The 20,000-nt window shown below is 41.0% G+C and overlaps 2 protein-coding genes across 2 annotated transcripts in view; one reads left to right on the forward strand and one right to left on the reverse strand.

The window, feature by feature from the left end:
- The window catches only part of LOC119597137 ((Lyso)-N-acylphosphatidylethanolamine lipase-like), a 15,836-nt gene extending 10,896 nt beyond the window's left edge, over positions 1–4,940 (forward strand). The window contains 8 exon segments of the mRNA XM_037946642.1: positions 2–114; positions 117–190; positions 576–730; positions 3,390–3,507; positions 3,990–4,176; positions 4,491–4,631; positions 4,633–4,725; positions 4,899–4,940. Of these exon segments, the coding sequence (XP_037802570.1) occupies positions 2–114; positions 117–190; positions 576–730; positions 3,390–3,507; positions 3,990–4,176; positions 4,491–4,631; positions 4,633–4,725; positions 4,899–4,940 (923 nt within the window).
- A 12,496-nt stretch (positions 4,941–17,436) lies between these two features.
- Positions 17,437–19,574, reverse strand: LOC119597138 (early nodulin-75-like). Its single transcript, XM_037946643.1, has 4 exons — positions 19,282–19,574; positions 18,451–19,067; positions 17,921–18,245; positions 17,437–17,818 (listed from the first exon to the last, which is right to left on the reverse strand). The coding sequence occupies exons 1-4, from the start codon at positions 19,572–19,574 to the stop codon at positions 17,437–17,439; spliced, it is 1,617 nt and encodes a 538-aa protein (XP_037802571.1).
- Between the last annotated feature and the right edge of the window lie 426 nt (positions 19,575–20,000).

The following is a 20,000-nucleotide window of genomic DNA, read 5'->3' on the forward strand; positions in this document are numbered from 1 at the left end:
GGTTTTGGCCGCAGTTCTCGACCACAGTTTACACGTGACCCTTGGAGGCTGAGAGGGAAGTTCATCACAAACCATGCACGCGTGGTGGGCGTGTGGAGGAGAAGAGAAACCCTGGACAAAAGTTCATTCTGTTGGGTCATTCCTTTGGTGGCTTTCTGGCTGCCTCCTACTCCATCAAACATCCTGAGAGGTAAGAATTTTTTTTCTTATTATTATTTTTAGAAAGATGTTTCTCATAACCTTTTTAACTAACATTAGTCACTCACTGTCTCAGGCTGATGTGACCCATGTATGAATTGAAATATGGGCCTTTTTTCCTAATGTTTTTCAGTTTACTACAGAATGTGTATAGTCACCTAGTGTTATTTACAGTTGGCTTCACTGTGTAGGTCTTTAAACTTGAGGAAGCCATTTTGATACAAAGGAGAAAGAAAGTAAAAAAAAAAAAAAATGCATTTGAATTTTTGTGTCTTTGTGTGTATGGATGTTTGAGAGTGTTTGTGTGTGATTGCATGCAGCAGTGTGTTTGTGTGCTACATGTTAACTTTCAGCCCAATACCTTCCCTGTTCAACAGGATTTCCCACCTCATCCTGGCTGACCCCTGGGGATTCCCTGAACGGCCCTTGGATGTTGGCAGAAACTCAACCATTCCGCTGTGGGTGCGAGCCATTGGTGCCATACTTCAACCCTTCAACCCACTCTTCATTGTCAGAACAGCTGGCCCATGGGGTGAGTGCTCTCAAGTCTCTTTCCTGGGGAGGAACATGCTTAGGCTTGGCTGCATGTTTTGTGGCAGTTTTTATAATTGTCACATTAAGAGATGTTGCTGTCAAGCGTGGGTGAGGTGAACGAAATTATTGCACACTATAAATGTGTATGTATATATGTATGTATATATATATGAAAGAAGAATTGCCATTGCCCAAAACGCCACAATTTCTCTCAATAACATCTGGAAAGACCGAAGCATTGAACTCATTAGTTTTCCCAATTGCATCATATGGTTCTGAGTGTTGGGTGCTGAAGTAGATAGACAAGAAAAAGACAATAGTTTGACATGTGGTATTACGAAGAGTACTGCGTATTAGCTAGACAGAGAAGAAGAGAATGATGAAGTGCTGAGAAAAAATAAATTGTAAAGCCCGGCTTGTGGACATCTTTTAAACAGGAGGAAATAAAGTTATTGGTCATGGATGAGAAGTAAAAGTATGAGAAAGACTTGCTGACAGGGATGTGATAGGAAACAGAGGAAGAGGCAACCGAAAGACAAGGACGGAGTGACAACTCAAAGATATTGGGCTGTCGATGTACATATATATATTATATATTACAATATAGATATATATATATAGATATAATATATATATATATATATATATTACATATCTATATATATTAATGATATGGGGCCCGGTGGCCGAAGGTTTAGAGCGTCGGACCAAGAATTTCCGACGGTTAATCTGAGTTCGAGGTTCGAGTTCACGGCGCGGCGTTTTGTCCCTTGGGGCAAGGAACTTCACTCGATTGGGGGGGGCCCCTACCAGGTCACTGGGTGGCCCCAAGCAGCCCCAAGTCAGTGCCGGGTAATAAATAGAGATGTGGACTCGATAAAAACACCGGGCGGAAGGCATGACCAAACCACCGCTCTAAATTGCCAACAAAAAAATCATGGAAGCCCATGATCGTCAAGGCCGCGGGGCCGAATGGTAGAGCATCGGAATTCAAGACTGGTCACGACGGCTAATCTGATTGAGGGTTCGAGTCACAGGCCGGCGCGGTTGTTCCTGGCAAAGGAACTTCACTCGATGACTACCTAGCCACTGAGGTGCCAAAGCAGCCAAGTCAAGTTGCGGTCCAAGCCCGGATAAAAAGAGAGAATGATTACCTAAAAAGGTAACACCGGCCACTCTCGTGAAAGGAACTGGGGACCCTACCACGTATCACCTCCAAGAGCATCAAAACATGAAAACTACAATTAAGTATCAATGCTGGTGACCACGGCGGCTAGAACATGACCTACCGTTAAAAGAAGAAGAATATATATATATATATATATATCTATTATATAATAATATATATATATATATATATATATACTATATATATATATATATATATATTCTATATACATGTTATAATATATATATATAGACTATATATATATGTTTATATATAATATATATATATATAATATATATATATATTATACTATATATATAAATATATAATTATAATATACTATATATATAGTGATGGATTCACGGAGATAAAAGGAAGAATTACCATTGCCACAGCGGTCGAGTTGCTCCGATAACATCTGGAAGACCGAAAGCATTACATTACGGACAAGCTAAGGTTAGTGAAACTATTAGTTTCCCAATGCCATTCATATGGTTCTGAGTGTTGGGTGTTGAAGTAGATTACACACGAAAAAGAATATCAATAGTTTTGAAATGTGGTGTTACAGACGAGTATGCAATATTAGATGCGACAGAGAAGACGACGAATGATGAAGTGCTGAGAAAAATTAAATTGTAAAGACCGAATGTTGGACATATTGAACAAGAGGAAAAATTAAAGTTTATTGTCATGTAATGAGAAGTAAAAGGATTGAGAAAAACTTGCTGACAGGGATGGTAAGGGAAAACAGAGAAGAGGCAAACGAGGACAAGACTGAGCGACAATATCAAAGATTATTGCGGCTGTCGATGTACCAAGTGGAAAAGAAAAAGCGTTAGATCGAGTTTAGTGGCGATGGATGGTGGAGAGGCGTCACGGGCTGCCAAGCTATGAGCCACACCGTTGTTGATTGATTGATATATATATTATATAAGATATATAATATATATATATATATTATAATAATATAATAAGGGCCGCAGTGGCCGAATGGTTAGAGCGTTGGACTCAAGGACTGTCCGACGGCAATCTGAATTCGAGGGTTGAGTCACCGACCGTTGCGTTGTTCCCTTGGGCAAGGAACTGCACCCGATTGCCTACCTAGCCACAGGTTGGCCAAGCAGCCCAGAGTCAAGTGCTGGTCCAGCCCGGATAAATAGAGGAGAATGTTACCTAAAAGGTACCACCGGCACTCTCGGTGAAAGGGAACTGGGACCTACCACGTAATCACTCCAAGAGCATCACAACATGAAAACTACAATTAAGTACATGAAGTTGGACAGGCGGCTCAGACAGAAACCTACAGATTAAAAGAAGACTATATATATATATTATATTATCTATATATGTATATATATATATTATATATATATATATATATATATATATATCTACCATTAATCTTCTACTTTTTTTTTCTAGTTTAGCCTTTGATTTCATGCTAAATATAAATTAAAGGTAAAAGGAAAATCGTTCTTTATGATTGCAGGTCCCAAGTTACTCCAGAAAGCCAGGCCAGATCTCATCCGCAAGTTTTCGGGTGTGGTGAAAGATTCGGAAGAAGTAATTCCAAATTACTTGTACCACTGCAACGCTCAGAATCCAACGTAAGTCACGGCTCAGAAGTGGCCAAGAGACAGTAGCGCACTGGTGGTTTGCCTTTAGATGTATGGAATAGAATTTAGGTTTTGTGTTTACTCAGTGAATGATGCATATTCATTCATTCATAATCTGGTCATTAATATCATATTCTTTATATTATTTTAGAATTAAATTATTATTATTGTAATTGTTCATCCTTCATCCTAGCCATTAAGTTGTAGACATAAAGCAGTAGAGTTAGGGTGACATAGTTATTCTGTAGAGAAAAATTTATTTGTTTATTATGTTGATATTGGTCAGTTAAACACCTATTTCCTATTTTCTCATTTCCTCTTTTCATTGAGCTTTGCACTTGAAACAAGAAGAGAAACACTGGCTGGGTTCTTTGGTTCAGCTGCAGTAAAATATTCACTGATTCTCCTTTAGCTGAAATACCTTTTCTATTTCCTTGTTCGTGTATTTATTCACACTCTTCATCTCGGTCCAGTGGTGAGTCGGCTTTCCATGCCCTCATGGCTGGCTTTGGCTGGGCGAAGTATCCAATGATCCACCGAATGGACTCGCTGAGGAAGGAAGTCCCGATCACCTTGATCTATGGATCGAGGTCTTGGGTGGACCGGGATCCTGGCTTCCAGATCAAGTACACGAGGCAGGACTCGTACGTCGATGTGGTGGTAAGTCTCGTGCATTAGGAAGGAGCAAGGGGGGTGTTTTAGTCAGTGATGTATGATGTAGAGTTGAAGAAGCTTCATGTTAAGGGTAAAATGAGTAAGTTTGATATCTTTGTTTGCCTCTTTTGTTCTGAAAGGTTGGTTTCTCTACATCATGTCTGCAACAGTTTGCAAACCTGTGTGTGTGTGTGTGTGTGTGTGTGTGTGTGTGTGTGTGTGTGTGTGTGTGTGTGTGTGTGTGTGTGTGTGTGTGTGTGTGTGTGTGTGTGTGTTCCCATATAATTTTTTCCTCCTTTCACCATGCTTTCTGTTGGCAGGTTATCAAAGGTGCAGGTCACCATGTGTACGCAGACAGAGCAGAGGTGTTTAATGAGCTGGTGAATTACATTGGAGACAATGTAGGACAATGGTACGGCTTGCCTAAGAAAATGAGCATGAACCCAGATTTAGTGGAAGCGGTGCGGTGAGGCCAGAAATGCCGGCGCGTCACTGACCAACATGCTGACATGTTCGCAACTGGATGATAACCATGCAAGACTCACAGAAACATCAGTGATGAGGACATTGATTAAACGGGCAATATGGGAGGGGGGGGCAAACAAGGAATCCTTCCACACACCCAATTCTGTGCGGTGGTTAAATTTCGTGAAAAATTGTACAGGTTTATTGTTAATAAATAGGATGCAACATAGTATTAGTGCTAGATGAATAATAAATCAATGTAGCACATCTGTCAGGCCCCCTGGACATACCTAAAGCAAATCTAGTTTCAATCTGGTTGTTAAAAAAACTAACATTGGCTAATTTAATCATGTACCGAATATTGCTGTATTCATACCATTACCTCTCAAATGTTTGCAAAGATTTTTGTAATCCACTTTACTATTTTTTCTCAGTTTCATCTACCTCTAGTTCTGTTCTTGAAGCTATTAGGAAAAAAGAATGTTTACAGAGCAAATAACATTAGTGTTAATCAACATATATTATGCCAGTCAACACTGATGGGAAAATTACAGAAACCCTGTTATTTATGTAATTTCATACAGTCCAAAAAGAGTCACACGAAAGGGCTCACCTTTTTGTTTTGATGTTGCAGCACCTGTCTCTGAGGAGAGAGTCTGTGCATTGGGTCCTTTTTCCTTCTATTTTCTAAAATGGATTACTCTTCATTTATTTGTTTAGAAATTATTCATTCAGCCTTTATTTAAAAATATGTACAATATAATCATGTTGGAAATATTGGTTTGATGCTTTATTTGTTATTGTGAAAGTATTTGTATGTGTTGTGAATGTCTACATGTCTTGTGCCATAATATATATCACATATATGATATATATATCTATATTCTATATATAGATATATACTAATATATTATGTACTATATCTATATCTATATATATACATATATATACATATATATATAACATATTATAACACATATATATTACATATATATATATATATTATACTTATATATATATAATTATATGCGTGTGTGTGCTGTTGGTTGTGTTGTGTGTGATGATATAGTATAATATATATATATATATATAATATATATATATATATATATATATAATATATCCATGTTGTGTGTGTGTGTGTGTGTTTTTTATTGTGTGGGTTGTGTGGTGTGTGTGTGTGTCGTGTGTGGTGTGTCGTGTGTATGTTGTGTGTGTGTGTGTGTGTGTGTTGTGGTGTGTGTGTGATTGTTGTGATGTTTTGTAGTGTGTGTGTGTGTGTGTGTGGATAGGTGCTAATGTGTACAGCACAAAAGTATGTGAATAGTCTTTCAGCCTTTTATCTTTTAATTTGGTTAATAAAAAGTACCCACTCACTTGAACTTCAACATTCACCAAGAAAACTGTTGACAACTCTCTTTTCACAGAGTTCAGTGTCAGCCCAGAGGAGCCTAAATTGAAGATGGTGGTGCATATGCTAAATATATCACTGTTATAAGAATCCATGAAGGAATGATGTGGGGAAGTGGTACTGGGCAAGTGTAAATATGTTAACTTTCTAATGAGTTGTAAAACTGCGCCGGTTAACTGGCTATTACAAAATCAGGACTGAAACTGTTCCTGAAAAAAACTTACATTATTATGTGACAAGTATCATTTCAAAGAAAAAAAAAAAGGTATAAAAGTAATATACCTTATATAAATGCAGTTTAATAGGTTAAGATACCTTAATAGGGTGATGAACAATCATATTATCTTAAGATTTTTATACATGCATATATATTATATATATATAATTATATATATATATAAATATATATCAATATATATAAATATATATAATATAATACTTATATTACTATATACTGAATATGTAATATATATAATATATTATATAATATATATATGTATATATATATATGCCTTATATATATATATGTTATATTATTATATATATATATAAACTTTATTATTATTATATGTACTATACTCTTAAGAGTATGTAACTATATATATACTAGTCAGAAATATATTATTATATATATAATTATATATATTCTATATAAAATATGTATATACTATATACTTGAGTATATAATATAAATATATATAATATATCTCAGTTAAAATAACTATTCTATTATATACTAATATAAGTACTAGTCAATAATATATTGTTAATATATTTATAGATAGGTAATATATTTATCATAGCGTACAGCTGAAGGACAGTAACCGGACATTAGCATTAATCGTCCGCTTATATATATATATACTAAACTATTGTAAATATACATATATATATGAGTACAGAATCTTATATAGTAGTAATTATGACTTATACATATTTATATGTACTACTTACATAGTAATGTAATATAGAGAATAGTGAGTACACACTCAAGATAATATTAGTAGTAAGTTTCTTACTTTATGAAAAGGAAAGTAGATGAAATGTTGTTCTTTTCTAGAGGAAAGTACTATTTTGTGTTTATGAATAAGTATTAGTTAAGTGTTTGGAATGTGAAGTTGCTGTATTCGGAATAATTGCGCACCTACTTTTCCTGTGAATAGATTTTTTTGTGCTCATTTTGGAAACAATGATAAAATTTAAATTGGTAGACCATGTAGTCACCCGTGAAGTAGCAATTCACTTGTTTTAATATTAATTGATTTCTAAAACCACAAAAAGCTTGAGGTTGATATGAGTAGAAGACAATGCTTATAACTAGAATATTCAGTTAAAAAAAAAAAGCAAAAATCAGATACTAGCATGCCAAATAATGATTAAGAATCCCCAGTTTAGCAGAGTTCAGTGCTAGGGGACCAAAAGTTAGAATCATGTAATGATCAAAGGTTATAATGTATTCCATTTTATATGAAAACAATATGTATGTAAGGCATGAAGTTATTCCCAACTTTTCACTTAGGCAGAATTCTCTGAGGCATTTCCACATCACATAGAAGCCACCTCTAATGTGAATTAAAAACAGTATAGGACGGAGTCGCGAAAACCCAATATTTACATATTTACCTTCGAGAGATATAGATAATTAGGGATGGTTGCTACTTGGCACAAAAAAAGTTTTTTATATATTTGGAAAAAGATTGATCGTTATATTATGATTGTATACTTTTATTTCATGAGAACACTGGTGTGAAATCACTTTGGTAAATTATACGGAAACAATGGAAATGAATTTGATTACTCAGATAGAATTAGTACCATACTCGGGTCAATGCTCTGCTTTTTACCACATAATTCATATGTATCTAGCTGTACACTTTTAAAAGTGTTACAGCATTAAAAGTCACAGAGAAATTACTGTATCATTAATAGGTAGCTAGGAGTGCATCAGAAGCAGTATTCAGGGCATTGCTTAATAAGTAAAAATACCATTGTGTTGTTTTGAAAACCCTTTGGTCCCCTTTACTTGGTAATGGCTTCAGAATATGAAGAAAAGTTTACATTTTTAGTCCTGTTGAAATTCAGGTTTAGTAAACTTCTCTTGCTCTGTATTCTGGTGAATTGAAGGATTATTGCAAAAGACTTCTCTTACTGTACACTTGAGGCTTTACTTAATGAATGATATGTTCTTGTCCTTTATAATGCTCTTCATACAGATGTAATCTAGTCAGATTTTCTTCTTCTGATCCTCCTGACACTATTATTCCCATCATAGGAATCCAGTTCATTTTCATATTTGTGTTTAGACATATATTTTTGTAATTCACAAGAAGCATCATGGCTGAGTGCATGTTGCATCAAGATTCTAATAGGCTGTATAATGAAGAAAGCAGGAAGGAAAGTGAGATTTGAAAGTCAAACCTCAGTGAGACTGTCAGCTTTAAGCCTAAACACACCTAGGCAAGTACATTATACAGTATTGAGGAACAGAGTCCAATTACCTCAGTATTGTGTAGCTGGGACTTACCCAGATGGCAATTTGATAAGGTGTGTTGCTTTGTAAATGTTAGTGTTTGCATTTCATGTTCCTTTCTAGAATGACCACAGTTTACTTATGAGGCATTCTGTCGGTGAGTGTAATGGTTCTAAAAGTAGTTGTGTATGGAAAAGGTGTGAAATCATTAACAGAGTTCATTAAAAATGAAATAAAAGAAATCTATTAAAGAAATTGTGATAACAAAAATGTCACTTTGTTTTAAATGTCAAGATATTTCTTCACCAAAATATCTAGTGTCAGCTTGATGTAATCACAAATCATAGGATTCAGAAGTAAAGTGACAGTTAGTTCTGATTTCCCTTAAGTAAAGGATGCAATCTGTGAAGTCTGTGATGTTAATTTTAGATGTGTTTGGAATGAAATGTTTAACTGACAACTGAATAGACTTCTCCCTCCATGCCTTGTTAACATCACACTTTATTCAAAATGCTGTTATGTCACTTAGTTTCAATATTCGTCTGAAGGAAGAAGTTTAAACCTTGTTCTCCAGAGATCATGACACTATTCTTTCCTTTTTTTGTGCCATTATTGTCAAATTAACACATTGAGTGATCACAAAGCATCACTGAAAACATGCTATTATTAGTTTCATATCTGTTGTATAGGGACTTCTAATTACAGCACTTTACATGTTTTCTAAGAGGCCTGAGTTTACTAAGGAAAGAGTCAGGTATAATGTAATATGTAGACAGGTTACTTGTGGAACTATTATCAGTTTTTTATTTGTGAAACAAAAGCAAGATGTGTCATTTGCAACAAAAATTGTGGATATTGTCAAAAGATTGTATAAATATTTAGTTTTTGTGTATTACGGTAAAGTTTATTTTTCTTCAGTGATGACAGCAGATTGACTTTATGCTGTGATTAATATCAGACCTGAGGTAAAATAAAGAAATTTTATATTACTTGGATAAACTGACTCCCTCCAAGAAGCTCTTTATATAAAAATTATTGCTGTAAAAGCCAGCCATCTGTAAATAACTATTATAAGATGAGATAATTAGGTTAAAGAGATTTGTTTGCTCTTTATAGGATGAGAAATGAATATAATGTGATCACTTTGAAGTTCCAGGACCAATCCATTTGATGTGTTATGTCTGTGAAGGTCAAAGTGAATGATTATTCAGTGTCATGTAAATTTTATATGGAGGTTTTCTATTATCAATAGAGATCACAAATAGATGGAGCATTTTACTGACCCTTGAATGCTTACTGAGTGAGGTACTGTGAAGTTGACTCAGAAAGAGAAGAATATAGTCAGTTTCTAAATTTAGATAAGTTACAAATTATTTACTTATTTTTAAAACTATAAATTGTAATAATTTTCTTTTTGACAGCAGTGTCAGTTTACAGTTTACTGTAGTCATGTTTCCTTTGGTGTGCAAAATGATGAGAAAGTCAGGTAAGATATACATAAAAAACTGAAATTATAAAGTATATTTACATTCAGAAACTCACTTTAGTGCTTGAATGTACAGTTGCCAAAAATAAACTTAGAAATATCCAAGAAGTAAATAAAGGATAAATGATACTAATTTTGTCTGCTTTATATATGACACTTTAGTTCTAATACTGAGCTTAAAATTTAACATATAGGTTTTTGGTAAATTTAGAACTCATGTTCTTAACAAGTTTGACAAGTTAGTTTCTAAAACTCATGAAATTTCCATTATCATACTAACCATGAATTCTGCTTATCAGTGGCCTTGTGTATCAAAATACTGGCTGACTAAGAATACTTAGTGGATACCCCCTAATGCTTTGCTCGTTGTCATGGGGGGGGGGGCTCAATGTAGGGTATCCCCCTACCTTGGACCTCAGCCCTTGCCTCAACTAATTTTGCATGATTTTTTTTTCTCCCCCTTTCATGGTTTTGTGTCAGTCATGAACGGCCTCTTGGAGCCGTGGGCCCTGTATTCCCTTGGTTAATCACCTTGCCCTCATGGGGACCCTAAGGGGTAGACAATTTCTTACCCCCATTTATTTCAGGATCACCATGGCCAATAATGAAGATTTTTTATCCTTATTAAAACATTAAGGATTGCTCCTTCATCAACTAGCCTAGCTAAATTTGATTTCATTGGTTTCCTGACCCCTGCCTCTCCCCTGACCACACTCCCACCACTGATGCTAATACCTCCACCTTGATGTTTGATGTCAACTCTGTTCATTCTGAATCAGCCACCCAGGCCATTACTCAACCTTCAGAACACACCCCTTCTTCTCTCCCAACTTCCTCCACTCCATCTCCTTTTGCACAGTCTTCTTCATTGTCTACTCTCACCCTTTCGTACTGCCATTCCTCCTCACTGACCTTCTCCCTACAGTACTACCTCTCTCCATACCAAGCACATTATTACATAATAAATGGATAACAATATTTAGACATTCATATATGTCACTGCCTTGGGTCAGGTAGCAGTGTGCTGGCCTCCCAGGGGAACGGAGGAGCGTTCGAATGCCCGCTGATCACAGCTGATGATGAAGGGCATTCAGGCAGGCAAGGATGGTCCTGCTCAATAGGAGACTTGAAAGAGGCCTGTTTCCTGCAATGGAATGACAGGATGTAGAATATATATAATATATATATATATATATATATATATATATATATATATATATATATATATATATATATATATATATATATATATATATATATATATATATAGCGGCAGAGGTGGCGTGCACCCGGAGTGACCACCCGAGGCTTAATCTCAGGCGTGCTTTCCGGGTAGACGCTTGGAACATCCGGTCCTTGCGGCAGGATGAGCGGTTACCTCTGCTATCGCGGGAATTGAAGCGACTGGGAGTTGAGGTGGCTGCCCTCTCAGAGGTGAGAAGACCTGGTAGCGGCACGATCAGTGTGGGTGGTTACACCTACTACTGGTCGGGCCGCAGCGATGGTCACCACCTCCAGGGTGTAGCCATAGCCATCTCCAGTCGACTTCAGCCCGCGGTAGTCGAGGTGACACCGGTTGATGAGCGTATCATGGCATTGAGACTGAAGCATGCTTTTGGCTTCTTGTCTCTTATTGCTGTATACGCTCCTACCAATGTATATAAAACTGATGTGAAAGAGGTTTTTCCCTTCCCCAAAACTCCATCTGTGGCAGAAAAATTGGGGCCCCCGGCGAGACTTTCCCCATTTTTTCTGGCGATTTTAAATGCGGTTTTCCGGGCTGTGACCGAGCTGGCTACGGATGTCTGTCGGCCCTCATGGCTCAGGAGCTGATCCCAGCACGAAATACCCCCCTTCTCCGGGGGAATTTTTGCAAAGGTCCCAAAAAATGAGGATTCTGGCTCCGGGTACCACGCCCCAAACCCCCATCTCGGACTTGGTAATGGGGCCCAAAAGGGAATCGACCACATTCTTGTTAGCACCGATGGAGGTTTCCCCCCGAACTGCAGGGTTTCCCGGGAGTGCCGGGTTCTGTGGCACTGACCATAGGCTGCTTGTGGCTCCCCGGGCGGGCCCCATTTAAAAACCCCCCGTCCCTCCAGGGGGCCACCCAAAGGTGTTTCATTTGGACAGCCAAAGGGAGGGGGAGTGTGCCCGGGGGTTTTCGCCACGGCAGCCCTCTGCCCATTCCAGAAACCAGCAACCTGACGGCCCCCGTTGCTCTGGGGGAGCCCCTTAAAGCGCGTAACCTTGAAGTCAGCTCAGGAGTCCTTTGGGCGTACCCCAAAGGGAACAAGGCGAATCCAAATCTCCCTGGAGACTTAGAGGCCACTAAACGTGTCGCAAGGCTCGGCTAAAGGGGGAATCAATTTTTTGGGCCCTTTCCCAATGGTCCCGTGGGGCTCGCCCACTGTTGAAAGGGACAAGGAACATTCATCGGAATCTTGCTGAGGGGGGCCCAAAGGGCCTTTTCTTGGTAAATGCCCTTTCCCCCTTTCCTACCCAAGCCCTGAAAAAAAACTAAACCCCAACCCCCTCCCCCACAGATGACTGCAGTCCGTCTGGATGGATGGATCATCCCCAGATCATGTTTGGGGTTCGTGAACGTTGGGTTTGAGTTTTTGGGCAGTTGTACCAGGGGGGACCCCCCCAACATTTTAGCTTGGATGCAAGCGATTTTCGCATGCCGGGGGGGGCCGGGACCCACCCATCGCGGGGAAACCCTTTCCTACCCTAACGAGGTAGGCTGGCGTTTTTCCAAAGCTGAAAAAGGGGGAAAAGCGCGGGGGCATATGGGGATATCCCTGCTAAAACTGCTAAAGGCGGGGGGGTAAAACCTAGGGCCCCGGGGCCTTTGATACAGTCCCTGCCTGCCTTTAGCATCTGGTACCTTTCCCCCCTGACCGGGCTGGGGGGCCCCGTGGTCACCCTTTTTTTTTTTTTGGGGGAAAAAGGGGTTTTTTAAAAAAAGGGTCGATGGACGGTGCCCCTTCCCGGGGCATTCACTGCTCACCCATACCAAAAAAGGGTTCTCGCCCACTTCTTCTGAAACGGACCCTGCAACCACCTACGGGGGGCACCAGGAGACCGGACGGTCTGGATTTATTTCCGGGCCCAAAGTCCACAATAGACCGTATCTACGCTTCGAGAAATTGTGGAACCCGGCGGAGTTTGGTCGTGGGTTTGTTTCGCAGCCTACATCGCCCTCAAAAAGGGGCTTTTAAACTGGGTGCATCGGGGAATCGCTAGGGGAATCCTGGGGGCCCCGGGGAAATTTCCGACACAATTTTTTGGCCTGTTACAAGCCTCTATACTGGCACTGAAAGTGCTGTAAAGTGTGGTGGGGGTATGTCGAACTTTTTCCCTTTGGTTAATTCAGGGCTGGGGCGGCTTTGTCCTTGCACCCCATTTTTCAACCTTGTAGGGACTGGATAAGGGGGCAAGCTACTAAAAAATTTCTGGGGACAACCTAGGCAATATTAAGGTCTCGGACCTTGATTTTGCCGACGATGTTGCCATCCTATCTGGTCCTTGGGTCACTTTTTGGCGGCTTTTTGATCTTTTACAATGGGGCGAACCCCTACCAAAGGGGTTTCCCCTGGACCAAGACCAAGATTACGATTTTTGGGGGCCTGTTGGGGGAACCCTTTCAGTTCCAGCTTGCGGGGGGACGTTGAAGCCCACAAAAAGTTTTACATACCTTGGTAGGGGAGCCCCCATATCTTTGGGTTTCAGACCGGGAAAGTCAGTAAGGGATTGGCCCTGGAAACCCGGAAGCCATGAACCGTCAACAAGGCTTTTTGGAGATGTCGGTACCTTTTCAGAGGCCCAAAGGGGCGTGCCCCTTCAAGGCCTTGATACTTCCATTTTGCCCCTAGGGAAAGCAAAACCTGGACGCTACCCCACCCCTTTGGAGCCCTCGCCTTGATCCCTTCTGTAAAAAGTCCCCCTTCCCGGATCAGGGCGTAAAATTTTGGCGGGACCACTTTCCCAAACCGGGGGTTTTAACACCGTGAAACTGGCAGGGGACCTGTTACTTGCATAACCGGGATGCCCAACTCAGGCATAGGGCCCCAACCAAAAAAAAATCTCGCCCCCCTTTAGCTCACCTAGCTCCCACCTAGCTCGCCTCCCCCCGGGGTTTTTGTCTCTGCGAGAAAACCCGGGGTGGGGGAAACCCCTGTGGGACGTCCTAGGAAAATCATGGCTTGGGCAGTCGACGAAAACCTGCCCGCGGGGAAATTTAAAGGGGGGGGGCCCCGTGTGCCTCCTGGGGACTGGGGCCTCGAGGGATCCTCGTGGCTGGAAGCGGGAAAAATGGGGTGCAGCCATGCGCCCCCGTCGGCCCCTTAGCCCCTTGATATTATGTGATATATAGGTAATAAAAATAGATAGATTATACGTATATATATATAATTAATATATATATATTATTATATATATATATATATATAATATGTGTTTGGGGTGTGTGTGTGTTGTTGTGTGTGTATGTTATATTACTATTCTGCTAGTTTTTTAAATCCACAAAAACCCAATACTAACGGAAAAACCATATCAATAATACGGGTTTTCATGAGCAATTCTTCAAACCCCTATTGCCAAAAAAGAAAAAAAAAAGTAAAACAGCGTCAATGACCTTTGCAGGGAACCCATGCGGTGAAAATTTACCTGCCGGGGAGCTGACCTTAGGTAATTTTACCGGGAAAGGGGATCTGACCTGTAGGTAAATTGGGTCCGCTGGGATTGACCTGTAAGGAACTAACCTGAGGAGAGCTGACCTTTTAGGTGAAAGGACCTGCAGAGGAGCAGACCCCGTAGGGGGAACTGATTTTAGGGTTTAAATTACTGTAGGTGAACTGAAACCCCAGGGGAGCTGACCTTTTAGGTGAAATGAATTTTGTAAGATAATTAGCTGGGAGCTGAACTGACCTGCAGGGGGGGCTGACCTTTAGGTGAAAATGACTTTCAGGGGACCTTTACCTGTTTGATGAAATGACCTCTGGGGGCTGACCTGTAGGTGAATTTACCCCCATGGGACTGACCTGTTTAAATTTAAATGAAATGCAGGGGAGCTGACCTGTAGGGGGTAAAAGACCCGCAAAGAGTGACCTGTAAGTTTAAATGATCTGCAGAAAAGCTGACCTATGGGTAAATGACTGCAACAGAGCTAACCTGTAGGTGAACTGACCTGCAACAAAGCTGACCTGCAGGTGAACAGACATGCAGAAGTGCTGACCTGTAGGAAAGCTGCGCAGCTGTGTCGTTTCAGCCCCTTGGCGGCTCGGAAGCCTCCTCCGCGTCAGGTTCGCCGCAGCGGAGACGCGAAAGGGCGGGGGGGGGGGGGGGGGGACAGCGCACTGGCCGTTGTCCTGCGGCGTCGAAGCAGAGCTCTCGCGGCTGTAGCCTCGAGTGTGTGTGTGTGTGTGTGTGTGTGTGTGTGTGTGTGTGTGTGTGTGTGTGTGTGTGTGTGTGTGTGTATGACAATAATTGTCTAAAGGAGTCCCAGATCAACTGCCCGAAATGCCTTTATTGTTATGATTATTATTATATTTGTTATAATAATAATAATAATAAGTATTATTTTCATTATATTATTATTTTTATTATTATCATTATTATTATTATTATTATTATCATTATTATTATTATATATATGTACATGTATATATATATATATATATATACATATATATATATATATATATATATATATATATATATATATATATATATATATATATATATATATATATATATATATATATACAATATATATACAATATATATACATATTATTATATATATATATATATATATATATATATATATATATATATATATATATATATATATATATACATATACAAAGAAAACAGAAATACAAATATATATATATAATATATGATAAATTTTCATCTGCAACGTAAACAGCAATACGAGATTGACGAGCACATATCGATTCTTATGCAATAACTGTAGACGTGCATGCCTATTGTATATGTCTACACATAAATATATATACATATTAAGCATATATGATAATCCTGTAGATAATTAATTATTTGCGTAAACTGTGTAGATCTCAAACCATTAAAAAGTATTGCACCCTGGAGGCAGTGCCACTCACTCGCCTGTCCAAAGTTTTGAAGTGTCAAGATATGGCGGCCATTCTGCATATATATATATATATATATATATATATATATATATATATATATATATATATATATATATATATATAATAATAAAATGTGTTTTGGTTTTGTGTGTGTGGTGTGTGTGTGTGTGTGGGGTGGTGTTTTGTGGGGTGGGTGGTGTTTCCAAATGCTGATAATAATATATTGAAAAATTCACATTTCCCTTTTTTAAAAAAAAAGCTAACAGGAAGGAAAACGAAGAGGGGTTTTCAAAGTGCACTTGCCCAGAGGGTAAAAAGAATTTTCGAATCCAGTAGACACGCGCAGGAACCCCGGGCTCGCACACACGCGCCCAGCACAGGCCGACGTCCCCCCAGCGCCCGGGCCCACCTGCGCGGCGGGGGGGGCGGTTCGCAGGAGGAGAGGCTGGTAGGGGGCGTCGGCCGGGCCGGGGCGGTCCGTTTCCGTGGCACCTGGGGCTGGGGGGCACCTGTTGCCGAGGTTTGGGGGTGGCCCGTTTTGGGATTTGTTGCCGTGGGCAAAGGGTATCGTTGCCATAGCATCTGTTGTGATCGGGGGGATTGTTGCCCTTTGGCCCCTTTTTTTGTATAGGGGTACTTTTTGGGTATGGCCCCGTTTTCGATTGGGTATTTTGCATGGCCTGGGTTTTGATTTGGGGACTTGTTGCCATGGCCTCTTTTTGTGATTTTGGGTTTTCTTGTTTCCATGGCCTCTGTTGTGGGGGGGGTAAATTTTTGCCAGGGCCCCTTTTGTTTTGATAGGGGTACTTGTTGCCATGGCCCCTTTTTTGTGATAGGGGGACTTGTTGCCATGGCCCCTTTTTGTGATTGGATAAATTTGCCAGCCTTGTTTTTGTGATAGGAGTACTTGTTTTCCCGGGCCCTGTGGTTTTGATAGGGGACTTGGCCCCGGGCCCCTGGTTTTATAGGAAATACTTTTTGGGGGCCCTGGCCTTGTTGTGATAGGGTTTCTTTGCCATGGCCCCTTTTTTGTGATAGGAGTAATTGTTTCCATGGCCTTGTTTTTGTGAAAGGGGGACTTGTTGCCATGCCTTGGGGGGATAGGGGGGATTTTTGCCCTGGGGCCCCTGTTGTGATAGGAGACTTGTTGGCCCGGCCTTGTTTTTGTGTAGGGGTTTTTGTTGCCCTGGCCCCGTTTTGATATGGGTACTTTTTTTGCCATGGCCCCCTGTTTTGAAGGAGAATTTTGCCATGGGCCCCTGTTTTTGTGATTGGGACTTGTTGCCCTGGCCTCTTTTTGGAAAGGGGAATTTTTAACCCTGGCCCTTTTTGTGATAGGAGTACTTTTTTGCCCTGGCCCGGTTTATTTTGGGACTTTTTGCCAGGCCTTGTGTTGGATAGGGAATTTTTGCCATTTGGCCCCTGGTTTTGGGGTAGGGGGACTTGTTTCCATGGCCCCTGTTGTGATTTGGGTATTTTTTACATGGGGCCCCGGGTTTTTTGTGATAGGAAACTTGTTTTCCATGGGTCTTTTTGATTTGGGTAAATTTTTTCATGGCCTCTGGGGTTGGGGTAGGGGGACTTTTGCCATGGCCCCTGGGTGATTTGGGTTTCTTGTGCCATGGGCCCTGTTTTGATTGGGTCCCGGGGGCCATGGCCTCTGGTTTTTGGATAGGGGGGACTTTGGCCCTGGCCCTTTTGGGGATTTTGGGGACTTGTTTCCCTTTGGGATTTTGTTGTGATTTTGGGAAATGTTTCCATTTGGGCCCCTTTTTGTTTTGATTGGGTACTTGTTGCCTTTGGGCCCCGTTGGATAGGAGTACCTTTTTGCCATGGCCCGGGTTTTTGTGATAGGAGTATTTTTCCATGGCCCCTGTTGGTAGGAGTACCTTTTTGCCAGGGTTTTGTTGTGTTTTGGGGACTTGTTGCCATGGCCTTGTTGGGTAGGGGTACTTGGGCCCTGGCCCTGTTTTGATAGGAGTACTTGTTGGGCCCTGGCCTTGTTTTTTGAAGGATTTTTGTTCCAAAGGCCTTGTTTTTGTGATAGGGGGGCGTTGCATGGCCTTGTTGTGCTTTGGGTACTTTTTGTCATTGGGCCCTTTGTGATTGGATACTTGTTGCCCTGGCCCCTGTTTTTTTGAAGGAGTACTTGTTTCCCTGGCCCCTTTTTTTTATTTTGGGGAAATTGTTGCCATGGCCCCTTTTTTTGGATTTGGGGTACTTTTTTGCCATGGCCTCTGTTGTGATTTTGGGGACTTGGGGCCAGCCTTTTTGTGATTTTGGGTAATTGTTTTCCAGGGGCCCCTGTTTTGGGGATTAGGAAATACTTGTTGCCATGGCCCTGTTGTGATAGGGGTACTTGGGGCCCTGACCTTGTTGGGATAGGGGGACTGTTTTCCCTTTGGCCCCTTTTGTGATAAAAGTAAGTTGGGCCCTGGGCCCCTTTTTGTGATAGGGGGGGAATTGTTTTCCTGGCCTATGTTGTTTTGGGTTTGGGTATTTTTGCCTAGGCCCCTTTTTGTGATAGGAGTACTTTTTGCCAGGGCCCCCGTTTTGAATTTGGGGGGTTTTTCCCGGCCCTTTTTGATTTGGGGGGCTTTGCCGGGCCCCTGTTGTTGTGTAGGGGTACTTGGTTTCCATGGCCTTGTTTTTTGGAAGGGGACTTGTTGCCCGGCCCCTGTTTTGATAGGAGTATTTTTGCCATGCCTTTGTTTTGATAGGAGTACTTTTTAACCCTGGCCTTGTTGGGATAGGAGTATTGTTGCCATGGCCTCTGTTGTTATTTGGGTACTTTTTGCTGGCCTCTGGTTGTTTATAGGGGGTAATTTTTGCATGGGCCCCTTTTTTGTTGTGATAGGGGTAAATTTTTGCCATGGGCCCCTTTTGGATTTGGGACTTGTTGCCATGGCCCTCTGTTTTTGTGTAGGGGTACTTTTGATGGATCCTGGGTGATTTTGGGGAAAATTGTTTCCCCCGGCCTTTGTTTGAAAAGGGGTTTCTTTTTGCCCTGGGCCCTTTTTGTGTTTGGGGTACTTTTTGCCATTTTTTTTTGGTTTTTTTTTGTGGGTTTTTTTGGGGACTTGGGTTTCCCATGGCCTCTGTTGTTGTGATAGGACGTATTTTGTTGCCAGGGGTTGTTGATTTGGGTACTTTTTTGCCTTTCCTTGTTTTGTGAAAAAGGGGGTTGTTCCCTGGCCCTGTTTTGATTTTGGGGACTTGTTCCCGGCCCCTGTTGTGATTTTGGTACGTTAACCCCGGCCCCTGTTTTGATAGGAGGAAAGTTGCCCTGGCCCCTTGTTGGGTATTTTTTGCCAGGGCCCCGGTTTTTTGTGATTGGGGGACTGTTTCCATGCCTCTGTTGGGGATAGGGGTACTTTTTGCCAGGCCTCTGTTGGATAAAGGGGTACTTTTTGCCAAAGGCCTTGTTGTGATAGGGGTAAATTTTTGCCATGGGGCCCCTTTTTGTGGAATGGAATTTTGCCAGGCCTCGTTTGGGTTTTTGGGCTTGTTGCCCGGCTCTGTTTTGATTTTGGGGAATTGTTTGCCATGGCTCTGTTTTGGGTTGGGTATTTTTTGCCCTGGCCCCCTTTTTGGGGAAAAAGGATGTTTCCCTGGCCCCTTTTTGGGGATGGGGTACTTGGGTTTCCATGGCCTTTTGTTTTGTGATAGGGGGGGTTGTGCCCAGGCCTTTTTTGGGAAGGGGTATTTTTAAATGGCCCCTCTGTTGTGATTTTGGGGCTTTTTGCCAAAGGCCTCGTTGTTTTGATAGGGGAATTGTCCCGGGGCTTTTGTTGTTTTTTAGGGGGGGCTTGTTGCCATGGCCTCTGTTGTTGTGAATTGGGGTACTGTTGCCCTGGCCCCGTTTGATTTTTGGTTT

This window comes from Penaeus monodon, chromosome 38 (assembly GCF_015228065.2).
Source record: "Penaeus monodon isolate SGIC_2016 chromosome 38, NSTDA_Pmon_1, whole genome shotgun sequence".
NCBI lineage: Eukaryota > Metazoa > Arthropoda > Malacostraca > Decapoda > Penaeidae > Penaeus > Penaeus monodon.

Coding starts and splice junctions, on each gene's coding strand:
- LOC119597138 (XM_037946643.1), bottom strand. CDS start 19,574: ATGGCAAAAATTTACCCCTATCACAACAAGGCCTTTGGCAAAAAGTAC. Junction 19,068..19,281: donor TTTTCACAAAACAAGGAAAG/GCAAAAAAGTAC, acceptor AAAATCACCCAG/GATCCATCAAAAGTACCCCT. Junction 17,819..17,920: donor CTATCCAACGGGGCCCAAAG/GCAACAAGTACC, acceptor AATCCCCAAAAG/GGCCAGGGCCAAAGTCCCCC.